Raw genomic sequence first — 18,302 nt, forward strand, 5'->3', positions numbered from 1 at the left:
TAACCCCCTCCTTGTTGAAGGAGTGGAACCTTGACCAACACCTGTTGAAGATACAATTTGTGAATTGCAGTTAACACTGTTTCCCTCTCGTGGGGGGAAGCCGGCAGGGCCGTCGGTGAGGGGGCATCTTCTCAAAGTCCAGCTTGTATCCCTGAGACACAATATCTATTGCCCAGGGATCTAACAGGGAGTGAACCCACTTGTGGCTGAACTTACGAAGGCGTGCCCCCACCGGGACCAGCTCCGCCTGTGGAGCCCCAGCGACATGCGGTGGATTTTTGTAGAGGCCGGGGAGGACTTCTGTTCCTGGGAACTAGCTGTGTTGTGCAGCTTCTTTCCTCTGTCCCCGCCTCTGGCAAGAAAGGACGCACCTCGGACTTTCTTGTTTCTTTATTCGAAAGGCTGCATTTGATAATGTCGTGCTTTCCTAGGCTGTGCAGGAATATAAGGCCAAATATCAGAATTACCAGCTATAGCTGTGGAGACCCGGTCCGAGAACCCTTCTCCACACAATCCTCAGCCTTCCATATGCCTCTTAAGTCGGCATCATCTGTCCATTGCATATTCTACAGGACACGTCAAGCAGAAATCGACATAGCTTTGACTCTAGTACCCAGTATACTCATGTCTCTTTGGGCATGTTTTATATATACATATCTCTTAAGACAGCATCTTTAATAATAAGAATTTACTCACCGGTAATTCTATTTCTCGTAGTCCGTAGTGGATGCTGGGGACTCCGTAAGGACCATGGGGAATAGACAGGTTCCGCAGGAGACTGGGCACTCTAAAGAAAGATTCAGTACTATCTGGTGTGCTCTGGCTCCTCCCTCTATGCCCCTCCTCCAGACCTCAGTTAAGGAAACTGTGCCCGGAAGAGCTGACATTACAAGGAAAGGATTTTGGAATCCAGGGTAAGACTCATACCAGCCACACCAATCACACTGAACAACTTGTGATAAACTTACCCAGTTAACAGTATGAACAACAACTGAGCATCACTCAACCTATGCTACATAACCATAACCCTTTGTTAAGCAATAACTATATACACGTATTGCAGAAAGTCCGCACTTGGGACGGGCGCCCAGCATCCACTACGGACTACGAGAAATAGAATTACCGGTGAGTAAATTCTTATCTTCTCGAACGTCCTAGTGGATGCTGGGGACTCCGTAAGGACCATGGGGATTATACCAAAGCTCCCAAACGGGCGGGAGAGTGCGGATGACTCTGCAGCACCGAATGGGCAAACACAAGGTCCTCCTCAGCCAGGGTATCAAACCTGTAGAATTTTGCAAAAGTGTTTGAACCCGACCAAGTAGCAGCTCGGCAAAGCTGTAATGCCGAGACCCCTCGGGCAGCCGCCCAAGAAGAGCCCACTTTCCTTGTGGAATGGGCTTTCACTGATTTCGGCTGCGGCAATCCCGCCGCAGAATGAGCCTGCTGAATCGTGTTACAGATCCAGCGAGCAATAGTTTGCTTTGAAGCAGGAGCACCCAGCTTGTTGGATGCATAAGGGATAAACAGCGAGTCAGTTTTCCTGACTCCAGCCATTCTGGTTACATAAATCTTCAAAGCCCGGACTACGTCCAGCAACTTGGAGTCCTCCAAGTCACGAGTAGCCGCAGGCACCACAAAAGGTTGGTTCAAATTAAAAGATGACACCACCTTTGTCAGAAACTGCGGACGAGTCCGCAATTCTGCCCTGTCCATATGGAAAACCAGATAGGGGCTTATACATGACAAAGCCGCCAATTCTGACACACGCCTAGCTGAAGCTAAAGCCAACAGCATGACCACTTTCCACGTGAGATACTTTAGTACCACGGTCTTAAGTGGCTCAAACCAGTGGGATTTTAGGAAATCCAACACCACGTTAAGATCCCAAGGTGCCACTGGTGGCACAAAAGGGGGCTGAATATGCAGCACTCCCTTAACAAACGTCTGAACCTCAGGCAGTGAAGCCAGTTCTTTTTGAAAGAAGATGGATAGGGCCGAAATCTGGACATTTATGGACCATAATTTTAGGCCCATAGTCACACCTGACTGTAGGAAGTGCAGGAATCGACCCAGCTGGAATTCCTCTGTAGGGGCCTTCCTGGCCTCACACCAAGCAACATATTTTCGCCATATACGGTGATAATGCTTTGCTGTCACGTCCTTCCTAGCCTTTATCAGTGTAGGAATAACTTCATCCGGAATGCTTTTCTCCGCTAGGATCCAGCGTTCAACCGCCATGCCGTCAAACGCAGCCGCGGTAAGTCTTGGAACAGACAGAGCCCCTGTTGCAACAGATCCTGTCTGAGAGGCAGATGCCATGGGTCCTCTGTGAGCATTTCTTGCAGTTCCGGGTACCAAGTCCTTCTTGGCCAGTCCGGAACAATGAGTATTGTTTTCACTCTTCTTTTCCTTACGATTCTCAGTACCTTGGGTATGAGAGGAAGAGGATGAAACACATAGACCGACTGGAACACCCACGGTGTTACCAGTGCGTCCACAGCTATCGCCTGAGGGTCCCTTGACCTGGCGCAATACCTTTTTAGCTTTTTGTTGAGGCGGGACGCCATCATGTCCACCTGTGGCAGTTCCCACCGACTTGCAATCTGCGTGAAGACTTCTTGATGAAGTCCCCACTCTCCCGGGTGGAGGTCGTGCCTGCTGAGGAAGTCTGCTTCCCAGTTGTCCACTCCCGGAATGAACACTGCTGACAGTGCATGCACGTGATTCTCCGCCCAACGAAGAATCCTGGTGGCTTCCGCCATCGCCACTCTGCTTCTTGTGCCGCCCTGGCGGTTTACATGAGCCACTGCGGTGATGTTGTCTGACTAAATCAGCACCGGTTGGTTGCGAAGCAGAGGCTCCGCTTGACTCAGGGCGTTGTATATGGCCCTTAGTTCCAGGATATTTATGTGCAGACAAGCCTCCTGACTTGACCACAACTCTTGGAAGTTTCTTCCCTGAGTGACTGCCCCCCATCCTCGGAGGCTCGCATCCGTGGTCACCAGGACCCAGTCCTGTATGCCGAACCTGCGGCCCTCGAGAAGGTGAGCACTCTGCAGCCACCACAGAAGAGACACCCTGGCCCTGGGGGACAGGGTGATCAGCCGATGCATCTGAAGATGCGATCCGGACCACTTGTCCAACAGATCCCACTGAAAGATCCTCGCATGGAACCTGCCGAAGGGAATGGCTTCGTATGATGCCACCATCTTTCCCAGGACTCGCGTGCAGTGATGCACCGACACCTGTTTTGGTTTTAAGAGGTCTCTGACTAGAGTCACGAGCTCCTGAGCCTTCTCCGCCGGGAGAAACACCTTCTTCTGGTCTGTGTCCAGAATCATGCCCAGAAAGGGCAGACGCGTCGTAGGAATCAGCTGCGATTTTGGGATATTCAGAATCCAGCCCTGCTGTTGCAACACTTCCTGAGAGTGTGCTACGCTGATCAGCAACTGCTCTCTGGACCTCACCTTTATGAGGAGATCGTCCAAGTATGGGATAATTGTGACTCCTTGCATTCTCAGGAGCACCATCATTTCAGCCATTACCTTGGTAAATATTCTCGGTGCCGTGGAGAGCCCAAACGGCAACGTCTGGAATTGGTAATGACAGTCCTGTACCACAAATCTGAGGTACTCCTGATGAGGTGGATAAATGGGGACATGCAAGTAAGCATCCTTGATGTCCAGAGACACCATGAAATCCCCCTCTTCCAGGCTTGCAATGACCGCTCTGAGCGATTTCATTTTGAACTTGAATTTCTTCAGATAAATGTTCAGGGATTTTAAATTCAAGATGGGTCTGACCGAACCGTCCCGTTTCGGTACTACAAACATAGTGGAATAGTAACCCCTTCCCTGTTGAAGGAGAGGAACCTTTACAACCACCTGCTGGAGGTATAACTTGTGAATTGCTGCCAGCACTACCTCCCTTTCCATGGGGGAAGCTGGCAAGGCTGATTTTAGGTAACGGTGAGGGGGCGTCACCTCGAATTCCAGTTTGTATCCCTGAGACACAACTTGTATAGCCCAAGGATTCACCCGTGAGCGAACCCACTGGTGGCTGAAATGTCGGAGACGCGCCCCCCACGGCTCCTGGCTCCGCCTGTGAAGCCCCAGCGTCATGCGGTGGATTTAGTGGAAGCCGGGGAGGACTTTTGTTCCTGGGAACTAGCTGCGTGGTGCAGCCTCTTTCCTCTACCCCTGCCTCTGGCAAGAAAGGATGCACCTCTGACTTTCTTGCTCTTTTGCGAACGAAAGGACTGCATTTGGTAATACGGTGCTTTCTTAGGCTGTGGCGGGACATAAGGCAAGAAATTTGACTTCCCAGCCGTAGCTGTGGAAACTAGGTCTGAGAGACCGTCCCCAAACAATTCCTCACCCTTATAAGGTAAAACCTCCATGTGTTTTTTAGAGTCGGTATCCCCTGTCCATTGCAGAGTCCATAAGACCCTTCTGGCAGAAAAGGACATTGCGTTTACTCTAGAGCCCAGCAGGCAAATGTCCCTCTGGGCATCCCGCATATATAGGACAGCGTCCTTGATATGTGCCAGGGTCATTAGAACAGAGTCCCTGTCCCGGGTATCTAACTCCTCAGACAGAGTATCCGTCCATGCTGCTACCGCACTACACATCCAGGCCGAAGCAATTGCTGGCCTCAGCAGTGTACCAGAATGTGTGTAAACAGACTTCAGGATAGCTTCCTGCTTCCTATCCGCAGGATCCTTTAGGGCGGCCGTATCCTGAGACGGCAGGGCCACCTTCTTAGATAAGCGTGTCAACGCCTTGTCTACCCTGGGGGAGGATTCCCAGCGTAACCTGTCCGTTGGCGGGAAAGGATACGCCATCAGCAATCTCTTGGAAATTACTACCTTCCTATCAGGGGAATCCCATGCTTTTTCACATAATTCATTCAATTCATGTGACGGGGGAAAAGCCACTTCTTGCTTTTTCTCCCCATACATATAAATCCTCTTGTCAGGGACAGGATTTTCCTCAGAAATGTGTAACACATCCTTCATTGCCACAATCATGTAGCGGATGGCTTTAGTCATTTTAGGCTGCAACTTTGCATCATCGTCATCGACACTGGAATCAAATTCCGTGTCGACGTCTGTGTCAACTAACTGGGATATTGGGCGCTTTTGAGACCCTGACGGCCTCTGCGCTGTGGGAGCAGGCATGGGTTGAGACCCCGACTGTCCCAAGGCTACAGCTTTATCCAATCTGTTATGTAAGGAGCTTACATTATCATTTAACACCTTCCACATATCCATCCAATCAGGTGTCGGCCCCGTCGGGGGCGACACCACATCTATTTGCACTTGTTCTGCCTCCACGTATCCTTCATCAAACATGTCGACACAGGCGTACCGACACACCGCACACATACAGGGAACGCTCTGACTGAGGACAGGACCCCACAAAGGCTTTTGGGGAGACAGAGTATGCCAGCACACACCCCAGCGCTATATAACCCAGGGATTACACTGTACCTTAGTGTATACCCAGTAGCTGCTGTTTTTATATATATATATATATATATATATATATCTCTGCGCCTAAATTTATGTGCCCCCCCTCTCTGTTTTACCTCTATTGCACCTGTATACTGCAGGGGAGAGCTTGGGGAGCGTCCTTCCAGCGGAGCTGTGAAGAGAAAATGGCGCTGGTGTGCTTAGGAAGAAGGCCCCGCCCCCTCGGCGGCGGGCTTCTGTCCCGCTTCTCATGTGTAAAAATGGCGGGGGCTCGCACATATATACAGTGCCTGACTGTATATATGTATACTTTTGCCATCAGGTATCTTAATTGCTGCCCCTGCGCCCTACAGTGACCGGAGTGTGTGGGTGTGCTGCGGGAGCAATGGCGCACAGCTGCAGTGCTGTGCGCTACCTTAAGTGAAGACAGGAGTCTTCTGCCGCCGATTTCGATGTCTTCTTGCTTCTGCTGCTTCTGTACTTCTGGCTCTGCGAGGGGGACGGCGGCGCGGCTCCGGGAACGGACGATCGAGGTTAGGTACCTGTGTTCGATCCCTCTGAAGCTAATGGTGTCCAGTAGCCTAAGAAGCGCAACTTAGCTGCAGTGAGTAGGTTTGCTTCTCTCCCCTCAGTCCCACGTAGCAGAGTCTGTTGCCAGCAGAAGCTCTCTGAAAATAAAAAACCTGACAAAATACTTTCTTTTCTAGCAAGCTCAGGAGAGCCCACTAGGAGCACCCAGCTCTGGCCGGGCACAGATTCTAACTGAGGTCTGGAGGAGGGGCATAGAGGGAGGAGCCAGTGCACACCAGATAGTACTGAATCTTTCTTTAGAGTGCCCAGTCTCCTGCGGAGCCCGTCTATTCCCCATGGTCCTTACGGAGTCCCCAGCATCCACTAGGACGTTAGAGAAATATATATATATCTATATATACATATATATATCTATATGCATACTAGGGTCTCAATCTCTGCTGATAAGGTACCTGTCCACGCTGCCACAGCGCTATAAACCCATGCCGACACAATCGCCGGTCTGAGTAGTGTACCAGAATGTGCACGCTATCTGCATGATCCCTGAGAATAGCTAGTGCTACCTTCTGGGCAAACGTGACACCCTAGGGGAAGATTCCCATCACATCCTGGCCCTAGTGGGGAAAGGATACTGCCTGAGAATTTTTTGTGGGAAGCTGCAGTCTCTTGTCTGGAGATTCCCACTCTTTTTCCTCATGAGAGGAGGGAAATTTACCTCAGCTTTCTTCCCCTTAACATGTGTACCCTTGTGTCAGGGACAAATGAATCATCAGTGATATGCAAATCATCTTTTATTACAATAATCATATATTGAATACCTTTCTGCCATTTTGGCTGTAACTTTGCATTATCGTAGTCGACACTGGAGTCAAACTCCGTGTCGATATCAGTGTTTATTATTTTGGATAGTGAGCATTGTGAGACTCTGAAGGTCTCTGTGACATAGGGACAGACATGGGTAGATTTCCTGTCTGTTCTCTAATCTTTTGTGCAATAAATTCACCTTAGCACTTACACATATCCAAACAGGTGTCGGCGTTGTCGACGGAGACACCCTCTCACACACATATTTGCTCTATCTCCTTCTTAGGGGAGCCTTTTACCTCAGACATGTCGACACACACGTACCGACACACCACACACACACAGGGGATGCTCTATTTGAAGACAGTTCCCCCACAAGGCCCTTTGGAGAGACAGAGAGAGAGTATGCCAGCACACACCCCAGCGCTATATGACCCAGGAATCACACAGTAACTTAGTGTTAACCCAGTAGCTGCTGTATATATTGTTTTTACGCCAAATTTATGTGCCCCCCCTCTCTTTTTCACCCTCTCTATCGTGCTTCTGCAGGGGAGAGCCTGGGGAGCTTCCTCTCAGCGGAGCTGTGGAGAGAAAATGGCGCTGGTGAGTGCTGAGGAAGAAGGCCCCGCCCCCCTCAGCGGCGGGCTTCTGTCCCGCGATTTTGTGTAAAAATAATGGCGGGGGCTCATGCATATAACAGTGTCCAACTGTATATATGCTGCTTTTGCCAGGGGGTACTGAATTGCTGCCCAGGGCGCCCCCCCCTGCGCCCTACAGTGACCGGAGTGTGTGGGTGTAATGTGGGAGCAATGGCGCACAGCTGCAGTGCTGTGCGCTAAATCATATGAAGACAGGAGTCTTCTGCCGCCGATTTTGACGTCTTCTTGCTTCAACCCGCCGGCTTCTGTCTTCTGGCTTTGCGAGGGGGACGGCGGCGCGGCTCCGGGAACAGACGACCAAGGTTAGGTACCTGTGTTCGATCCCTCTGGAGCTAATGGTGTCCAGTAGCCTAAGAAGCGCAACCTAGCCGCAGTTAGTAGGTTTGCTTCTCTCCCCTCAGTCCCACGTAGCAGAGAGTCTGTTGCCAGCAGAAGCTCTCAGAAAATAAAAAACCTAACTAAAATACTTTCTTATTAGCAAGCTCAGGAGAGCTCACTAAAATGCACCCAGCTCTGTCCGGGCACAGATTCTAACTGAGGTCTGGAGGAGGGGCATAGAGGGAGGAGCCAGTGCACACCAGTAGTACTAAATCTTTCTTAGAGTGCCCACTCTCCTGCGGAGCCCGTCTATTCCCCATGGTCCTTACAGAGTCCCCAGCATCCACTAGGACGTTAGAGAAAATCTATATATATCTATATATGTATTTATCATTAGTTTGAATAGCAACACTTTGTATAAATAATTGGTTTTTGATATATGAGATTTGATTATTTAGATGTGGCAATATTGAGTGTAATTTTTCACCATGCTATATCTGTTTTATGTCTGTGTGTTATGTATGTTTTTTATACCTGATCTTTTGCATTATTAATTCTGGAAGTGTTGGTTACTATAGTTACTTCTGTTCTAGCCCCAACACGGCTGCTGGTCGGACTGGAGTTTTGTCACTTCCGGGAGGACAGGACCGGAAACCGGGGAGCGTGATTGGAGGTGGTGTGGAGGACCTCTGATTTAAAAATAAGAATTTACTTACCGATAATTCTATTTCTCATAGTCCGTAGTGGATGCTGGGGACTCCGTAAGGACCATGGGGAATAGCGGCTCCGCAGGAGACTGGGCACATCTAAAGAAAGCTTTAGGACTAACTGGTGTGCACTGGCTCCTCCCCCTATGACCCTCCTCCAAGCCTCAGTTAGGATACTGTGCCCGGACGAGCGTACACAATAAGGAAGGATTTTGAATCCCGGGTAAGACTCATACCAGCCACACCAATCACACCGTATAACTTGTGATCTGAACCCAGTTAACAGTATGATAACAGAGGAGCCTCTGAAAAGATGGCTCCCAACAATAATAACCCGATTTTTGTAACAATAACTATGTACAAGTATTGCAGACAATCCGCACTTGGGATGGGCGCCCAGCATCCACTACGGACTATGAGAAATAGAATTATCGGTAAGTAAATTCTTATTTTCTCTAACGTCCTAAGTGGATGCTGGGGACTCCGTAAGGACCATGGGGATTATACCAAAGCTCCCAAACGGGCGGGAGAGTGCGGATGACTCTGCAGCACCGAATGAGAGAACTCCAGGTCCTCCTCAGCCAGGGTATCAAATTTGTAGAATTTAGCAAACGTGTTTGCCCCTGACCAAGTAGCTGCTCGGCAAAGTTGTAAAGCCGAGACCCCTCGGGCAGCCGCCCAAGATGAGCCCACTTTCCTTGTGGAACGGGCTTTTACAGATTTTAGCTGTGGTAGGCCTGCCACAGAATGTGCAAGCTGAATTGTACTACAAATCCAACGAGCAATAGTCTGCTTAGAAGCAGGAGCACCCAGCTTGTTGGGTGCATACAGGATAAACAGCGAGTCAGATTTCCTGACTCCAGCCGTCCTGGAAATATTTTCAGGGCCCTGACAACATCCAGCAACTTGGATTCCTCCAAGTCCCTAGTAGCCGCAGGCACCACAATAGGTTGGTTCAGGTGAAAACGCTGGAACCACCTTAGGGAGAAACTGAGGACGAGTCCTCAATTCCGCCCTGTCCGAATGGAAAATCAGATAAGGGCTTTTACAGGATAAAGCCGCCAATTCTGACACGCGCCTGGCCCAGGCCAGGGCCAACAGCATGACCACTTTCCATGTGAGATATTTTAACTCCACAGATTTAAGTTGTTCAAACCAATGTGACTTTTGGAACCCAAACTACATTGAGATCCCAAATTGCCACTGGAGGCACAAAAGGAGGCTGTATATGCAGTACCCCTTTTACAAACGTCTAAACTTCAGGGACTGAAGCTAGTTCTTTTTTGGAAGAAAATTGACAGGGCCGCAATCTGAACCTTAATGGACCCCAATTTCAGGCCCATAGACACTCCTGTTTGCAGGAAATGTAGGAATCGACCCAGTTGAATTTCCTCCGTCGGGCCTTACTGGCCTCGCACTACGCAACATATTTTCGCCAATTGCGGTGATAATGTTTTTGCGGTTACATCCTTCCTGGCTTTAGATCAGGATATGGATGACTTCATCCGGAATGCATTTTTTCCTTCAGGATCCGGTGTTCAACCGGCATGCCGTCAAACGCAGCCGCGGTAAGTCTTGGAACAGACAGGGTCCTTGCTGGAGCAGGTCCCTTCTTAGAGGTAGAGGCCACGGATCCTCCGTGAGCATCTCTTGAAGTTCCGGTTACCAAGTCCTTCTTGGCCAATCCGGAGCCACGAATATAGTGCTTTCTCCTCTCCATCTTATCAATCTCAGTACCTTGGGTATGAGAGGCAGAGGAGGGAACACATACACTGACTGGTACACCCACGGTGTTACCAGAGCGTCTACAACTATTGCCTGAGGGTCTCTTGACCTGGCGCAATACCTGTCGAGTTTTTTAATCATGTGGACGACTTCCGGGTGAAGTCCCCACTCTCCCGGGTGGAGGTCGTGCTGAGGAAGTCTGCTTCCCAGTTGTCCACTCCCGGAATGAATACTGTTGACAGTGCTATCACATGATTTTCCGCCCAGCGAAGAATCCCTGCAGCTTCTGCCATTGCCCTCCTGCTTCTTGTGCCACCCTATCTGTTTTCGTGGGTGACTGCCATGATGTTGTCCGACTGGATCAACACCGGCTGACCTTGAAGCAGAGGTCTTGCTAAGCTTAGAGCATTGTAAATGGCCCTTAGCTTCAGGATATTTATGTGAAGTGATGTATCCAGGCTTGACCCTAAGCCCTGGATATTCCTTCCCTGTGTGACTGCTCCCCAGCCTTGCAGGCTGGCATCCGTGGTCACCAGGACCCAGTCCTGAATGCCGAATCTGCGGCCCTCTAGAAGATGAGCACTCTGCAACCACCACAGGATGGATACCCTTGTCCTTGGTGACAGGGTTATCCGCTGATGCATCTGAAAATGCGACCCGGACCATTTGTCCAGTAGGTTCCACTGGAAAGTTCTTGCGTGGAATCTAACGAATGGGATTGCTTCGTAGGAAGCCACCATTTTTACCCAGAACCCTTGTGCATTGATGCACTGAGACTTGGTTCGGTTTTAGGAGGTTCCTGACTAGCTCGGATAACTCCCTGGCTTTCTCTTCCGGGAGAAACACCTTTTTTCTGGACTGTGTCCAGGATCATCCCTAGGAACAGAAGACAAGTCGTCGGAACCAGCTGCGATTTTGGAATATTGAGAATCCAATCGTGCTGCCGCAACACTACCTGAGATAGTGCTACACCGACTTCCAACTGTTCCCTGGATCTTACCCTTATCAGGGAATCGTCCAAGTAAGGGATAACTAAAATTTCCTTCCTTCGAAGGGATATAATTTCGGCCATTACCTTGGTAAAGACCCGGGGTGCCGTGGACCATCCCTACGGCAGCGTCTGAACTGATAGTGACAGTTCTGTACCATAACCTGAGGTACCCTTGGTGAGAAGGGTAAATTTTGACATGAAGGTAAGCATCCTTGATGTCCCGAGACATCATGTAGTCGCCTTCTTCCAGGTTCGCAATCACTGCTCTGAGTGACTCAATCTTGAATTTGAACCTCTGTATGTAAGTGTTCAAAGATTTTAGATTTAGAATCGGTCTCACCGAGCCGTCAATAGTGTGGAATAATACCCCGTTTCCTGTTGCAGGAGGGGTACCTTGATTATCACCTGCTGGGAATACAGCTTGTGAATGGCTTCCAAAACTGCCTCCCTGTCAGAGGGAGACGTCGGAAAAGCCGACTTTTGGAAACGGCGAGGGGGAGACGTCTCGAATTCCAATATGTACCCTTGAGATATTACCTGAAGGATCCAGGGGTCTACTTGCGAGTGAGCCCACTGCGCACTGAAATTCATTGAGAACGGGCCCCCACCGTGCCTGAGCTTGTAAGGCCCTAGCGTCATACTGAGGGCTTGGCAGAGGCGGGAAAGGGTTTCTGTTCCTGGGAACTGGCTAATCTCTTCAGCCTTTTTCCTCTCCCTCTGTCACGAGCAGAAAAGAGGAACCTTTTGTCCGCTTGCCAACAAAGGACTGCGCCTGATAATACGGCGTCTTATTTTGAGAGGCGACCTGGGGTACAAACGTGGATTTTCTAAAAGACCGACCCCAAATGTCCCTTTTCAAAGGCAATACTTCCAAATGCCGTTTGGAATCCGCATCACCTGACCATTTTACTGGTAGAATTGGACAACGCACTTATACTTGAAGCCAGTCGGCAAATATTCCGCTGTGCATCATGCATATATAGAAATGCATCTTTTAAATGCTCTATAGGCAATAATATACTATCCTTATCTAGGATATCAATATTTCCAGTCAGGGAATCCGACCATGCCAACCCAGCACTGCACCTCCAGGCTGAGGCGATTGCTGGTCGCAGTATAACACCAGTATGTGTGTGAATACATTTTTGGATACCCTCCTGCTTTCTATCAGCAGGATCCTTAAGGGCGGCCATCTCATGAGAGGGTAGAGCCCTTGTTCTTACAAGCGTGTGAGCGCCTTATCCCCCCTAGGGGTGTTTCCCAACGCACCCTAACCTCTGGCGGGAAAGGGTATACACCAATACTTTTTAAGAAATTATCAATTGTTATCGGGGGGAAACCCACGCATCATCACACACCTCATTTTATTTCTCAGATTCAGGAAAACTACAGGTAGTTTTTCCCTCACCGAACATAATACCCCTTTTTGGTGGTACTCGTATTATCAGAAATGTATAAAACATTTTCCATTGTCTCAATCATGTAACGTGTGGCCCTACTGGAAATCACGGTTGTCTCTTCACCGTCGACACAGGAGTCAGTATCCGTGTCGGCGTCTGTATCTGCCATCTGAGGTAACGGGCGCTTTAGAGCCCCTGACGGCCTATGAGACGTCTGGACAGGCACAAGCTGAGTAGCCGGCTGTCTCATGTCAACCACTGTTTTTTTATACAGAGCTGACACTGTCACGTAATTTTCAACAGTACATCCACTCAGGTGTCGACCCCTTAGGTGGTGACATCACTGTTACAGACACTCTGCTCCGTCTCCACATCATTTTTCTCCTCATACATGTCGACACAAACGTACCGACACACAGCACACACACAGGGAATGCTCTGATCGAGGACAGGACCCCACTAGCCCTTTGGGGAGACAGAGGGAGAGTATGCCAGCACACACCAGAGCGCTATATATATATACAGGGATAACCTTATATAAGTGTTTTTCCCCTTATAGCTGCTGTATGTTTTAATACTGCGCCTAATTAGTGCCCCCCTCTCTTTTTTTAACCCTTTCTGTAGTGTAGTGACTGCAGGGAAGAGCCAGGGAGCTTCCCTCCAACTGAGCTGTGAGGGAAAATGGCGCCAGTGTGCTGAGGAGATAGGCTCCGCCCCCTTTTCGGCGGCCTTATCTCCCGTTTTTCTGTATATTCTGGCAGGGGTTAAATGCATCCATATAGCCCAGGAGCTATATGTGATGTATTTTTTGCCATGTAAGGTATTTTTATCATGTTTTATTGCGTCTCAGGGCGCCCCCCCCAGCGCCCTGCACCCTCAGTGACCGGAGTATGAAGTGTGCTGAGAGCAATGGCGCACAGCTGCAGTGCTGTGCGCTACCTTATTGAAGACAGGAACGTCTTCTGCCGCCGATTTTTCCGGACCTCTTCGCTCTTCTGGCTCTGTAAGGGGGCCGGCGGCGCGGCTCCGGGACCCATCCAGGCTGGGCCTGTGATCGTCCCTCTGGAGCTAATGTCTAGTAGCCAAGAAGCCCAATCCACTCTGCACGCAGGTGAGTTCGCTTCTTCTCCCCTTAGTCCCTCGATGCAGTGAGCCTGTTGCCAGCAGGTCTCACTGAAAATAACAAACCTAAACTAAAACTTTCACTAAGAAGCTCAGGAGAGCCCCTAGTGTGCACCCTTCTCGTCGGGCACAGAAATCTAACTGAGGCTTGGAGGCGGGTCATAGGGGGAGGAGCCAGTGCACACCAGTTAGTCCTAAAGCTTTCTTTAGATGTGCCCAGTCTCCTGCGGAGCCGCTATTCCCCATGGTCCTTACGGAGTCCCCAGCATCCACTTAGGACGTTAGAGAAAGGTATTTAAATATTTTCACATATGTTATGTAGTATCCTGACGAAGGGGCTGCGACCCCGAAACTGTTGATTATCACTGCAATAAAGCACCTTATGCATTGAAAGAAAGTCTCCCAGTGCGGCCTGTTCTGGAAATATTATATATATATATATATATATATATATATATATATATATATATATATATATATATATATATATATATTTTAAGCATCGGATGAACACCGCTTTTAAAATACTTTCAGACATTATTCAGGCATCCGAACTGAAGATGTGTCAGATGATGTGCATATTAGTGTTACATGGGAAAAAGTTTTTGAGAGGGTACAAGAAATAGAAAGTTACGCACAGCTTTGTTTACTGACTTTCAGCAGTGTCATTTCAAGGAGATGTGAGAGGAGTTCTAATCAAACATAATGTAATGGGTCTATGAAACTGAAAGAATGAATAGTTATTGAAAGCCCATACCTCATTATTTTATATTTGGGATAGGAGTCTAGGAAATACACACTAGTTCTAGAGAAGCTGGAGGAAAAATGAAAGACAGACGCAAGTCAAAGTCATTTTCTATATTGCAGTAAAATCTACTCGAATACACTTTGAAACAAGAGTACAACAAAATAGAATATACTTCAAATGTTGAATATACAAACTATTGTAGTTCATTCTGAACACTGGTACTTAATCCCCAACCCCTCCCCTAAACTGTCCCCCATCAAAACTTCCAACTAAAAAAAAAAATATATATAGCAGACTTCAAACTCCTTAGTTGCCAACAAACGGACTCATGCGTGCGGTGACCTGTCACACAGATAGCGGAAATTGAAATGTATGCATGGATCCTGTGTGACCAAAGCATGTGACAGTAAAAGGCTTGCTTGCCTGCTGCCATCATGCCTCCACTTTACCCTTATGTGACATAACAGTTTGCAGCTCCATACGCTTTCAGACCATCCCAGACACATTAAGGTCTTAGCAAAAAACATTTCAGAGTTGAATCGACCATATAAAATGTTACATGTAAATTCTATGCCAATACTGTGCTAGGTACAAGGTTTGTTTTTTCTCTCTCCATATTTTCTATAATATATTCATATATAAAAAGATTGCTTTACACAAACAAGCTGTTAGCTTATTTTAAAGAAAAATAAAATTGAATCCATCTAAGGCTTCCGTATGAAATCTGCTTTCTAGTAACCCAAATCTCATTAGCACTTTGCGCTTCATTAACTGAAAAGGGAGTCTCTTGCACACACCACGCTTCATACTGGTCTAGCAAAGCTTTCACATAGCACCGGTTACGTGAGGGCTATTTGTACACAGTGGTATAAGTTGCTGGTATTAAAAAAATTATGTATACTGTATATATAAACAAATAATAATTACAAAAAAAAACTTTAGAAAAAAGTTATAATTTACAATAGTCACTTTGACCTAATCTTTGCTTTTCTACTTTGGGAAAACAAACAGCCACTTTTAAAAATAAACCTTTAGTGTTCCACCTTACTTATAGCAAATGCTTTGGTCCCTTTCAGTTTTCCTATTTTCCATAGCTATCATTTTATTTGTGTTGTTAAGAGGCAATATTCCCATCAGCATATGAACAAATATCCCACTGAAAACATGAGACAATCATTTCCAGTAAAATGTCTGTTTCATTTAAATGCCGCAATTACACAGTTTATATCGCTTCCTTTAAAGTCTCCTCGGACTTAAACCACTTGTTCTCCCCTCCATATAAAGTTAATTTATCCTGTATTTCATTTATTGTCAGTTTGACCCAAAGCTCACAACGTGTCTGTGAAACGCTTCTCACTTGTCACACACCACTGTGCCTTCTTGTTTGACAGTCACTGGCAAGGTAATCCCGGAGGGGGAGCTTACTACAACCACATGAGTTACTGTGTTGCCCCCATCCGACGCTTTGTCTTCTTTAACCAGCTGAAATGTTTTAAATTCACCATCCTGCCTGCTCACCACTATGTCCGATTTCATGTCTGGTCCTTTAATGAGGGTGCTAATGACCCGAGGTGGTGTCTGGCACCGAGCTTGCTGTGCTGGCATTGCTAGTCTCATTACTGGAGTCCCATGGGCGATGGACACAGGAGTAAGTGCTCTCACAGTCAGTGGGGTTCCCAACAGATTCAAGCCCCCTGCTCCACTTAAGTTGGCCTTTGTCTGCAGCTGACACTGGGTGAGCTGAGAGGTTGGGATGGTAATTATTTTGGCAGGCTGCACCGTGAACTTATCACTTTCTGAGGAAGCTGGCATCATAGTAGGTATTGTCTGGATCACAACCTTTGGAGCTGATGTAGTTGTAGGGCTGGTATTGGCTATCAGGGGGGATCCAGGGTTCATGGATTGGACGGCCAAAGCGGAAATTTTCTGACCCAGGGACGTCATCACAACAGGCACTTGCATTGCAACACGAACAGTCCTGTGAAAAGTAGAATATATATTATAAGTGCCACCATACATACAAACACAAGCCAAGTTGTAGTAAGAAAATAAGAAAGAAAACACATGCCTCTTATTACCGTCATGAAAAACAAAACGCACAGTTTACATAGACTGAAGTTAAGGTGCAATAAGTGAACTATGGATGCTACAACATAATAGTTCTGGTCACCGATTTCAATTATATTCAGCAGTTCAGAGCATTTTCTGTTACATGGGAGACTTGAAAACCAATCATTCTTTGCACTGCCTGCATGTTAGAGAAGTTACCAGGCTTCCAGCTACCCATGCTATGAAGGGAAACATTGGGAGTTTTCTTAAACTTTAAGAACTAAATGTAGGTATACATCTAAGGTATAACTTCTCAGTAATGCTCTTATATTGATATATATATATATTAATGTCAGTTACAGGTTTCTTATTTTTGTCTACAGTATTCACTCTATGTGCAGGGTGCTGGCAGATCAGAGAGGAGGGCATAATTGGAGTGAACGTTGCTGTAGAGATACATTACATTTTGAAGGGCAGAATGTTAGATGTGATGTGACCTCCTCACTCATCGGCACCTTGCACCTAACTGAACACTACGGGTACATAACAACAGTTCTACAAAATGATGGAAATGTAAAACTAAACTAGATTTGAATTGAGCAACTTGTATTTCAGACACACGTTCCTTTAAATGGAAAATTATACACCCACACGTAAACCCCCCCACCTGCCATCATTTACATGTCTTGATCTTTTAGAAGAAAAAAACAAACTAAAATGGCATAGGCAAAACTGCATGTTAATAACACAGGGTGACTGGACATTGTAGCAAACCCAAAATGTATCATCTGGACCAAATATCAACAAATACCCCTCATGTTAGCATCATATTTCATGTGCATCGGGCATACACAACACAGTATTTTGCCAGTAAAACAACGCAAAGACATACAAAGTGGTTAGAACATGTATGATGGGACTCCAATGCTAACCTCTGTGCTGGGGTTGATGTGGTGCTGGTGGGCGACTGAGGAGATGCCTCGCTCACAGGAGAAGCCAAGCTGACCAATCTTGGCTTCCTGGGCGAGCTCTGCTGTGTGGGGTTTTTCTCCATACGGGCTGGCATTGTCATTTTGATTAAACCCTCTGTGGGTATAGACACGCGTTCCAGAGATTTGTCGTCAGGAGACACCAGCTCTTCTGTGCAGGTTTCCCCTTTGTCATCTTCTATGACCACAATGTTTTTGGGCATCTCTTTGAACTGGTACACCAGCCGTTGACCCTCCACTTTTGCTAAAATTCCCCTCTGATAGTAATATCTGCATCAAACAAACAAGAATAAATACATGTAGTGGTCACTTAAACGTCTATAATAGTGACCTTATTGCAGTAAATTCAAGACACACAACAAATAAGTAAACTACATAAAACCCACAATGGCAGGAAAGTCAGGGTTTAGAATAAAACTCTTCACAATTATCTAGTGTCGTGGGTTCTAGAACTCTTTGTATGCTGACCAGGACAACCTGCTCTGCACTAACTAGGCCAAACTAGTCCAAGACTAGTGGATAGGGCAGCGACTAAGGACTGCAATGCAAATGGGATTAAGCAGGACTCTTATAATTTTGGAGAGAATGTGTTCCCTCATTCTTCTTATTGTTCTAAGGGGAATACAAATCTTAAATATTTCTTGTTATAAGAGATTACTTAAATAAGAAATACTGTATACCATGTATTCAGTTTCCACCACAGTATTGGCGCAGTTAATAACCTTCATTCATTTGCTGACTAGGGAGGGGAGCAAGAAACATTTTACTGACTCATTCTGTGGC

At 47.2% G+C, this 18,302-nt stretch overlaps 1 protein-coding gene across 7 annotated transcripts in view; it reads right to left on the minus strand.

Moving 5' to 3' along the window:
• Positions 1-14,576: 14,576 nt before the first annotated feature.
• The window catches only part of ELF2 (E74 like ETS transcription factor 2), a 300,035-nt gene continuing 296,309 nt past the window's right edge, over positions 14,577-18,302 (minus strand). For all 7 annotated transcript variants that reach the window (XM_063920360.1, XM_063920362.1, XM_063920361.1 and 4 more), the window contains 2 exons: positions 17,463-17,789; positions 14,577-16,459 (listed from right to left, as the gene is read on the minus strand). In XM_063920360.1, the coding sequence (XP_063776430.1) occupies positions 15,835-16,459; positions 17,463-17,789 (952 nt within the window). In that variant the 3' untranslated portion in view covers positions 14,577-15,834. The remainder of the gene's footprint in view (positions 16,460-17,462; positions 17,790-18,302) is intronic.

The sequence above is a fragment of the Pseudophryne corroboree genome, chromosome 1 (assembly GCF_028390025.1).
Source record: "Pseudophryne corroboree isolate aPseCor3 chromosome 1, aPseCor3.hap2, whole genome shotgun sequence".
Classification (NCBI taxonomy): Eukaryota; Metazoa; Chordata; class Amphibia; order Anura; family Myobatrachidae; genus Pseudophryne; species Pseudophryne corroboree.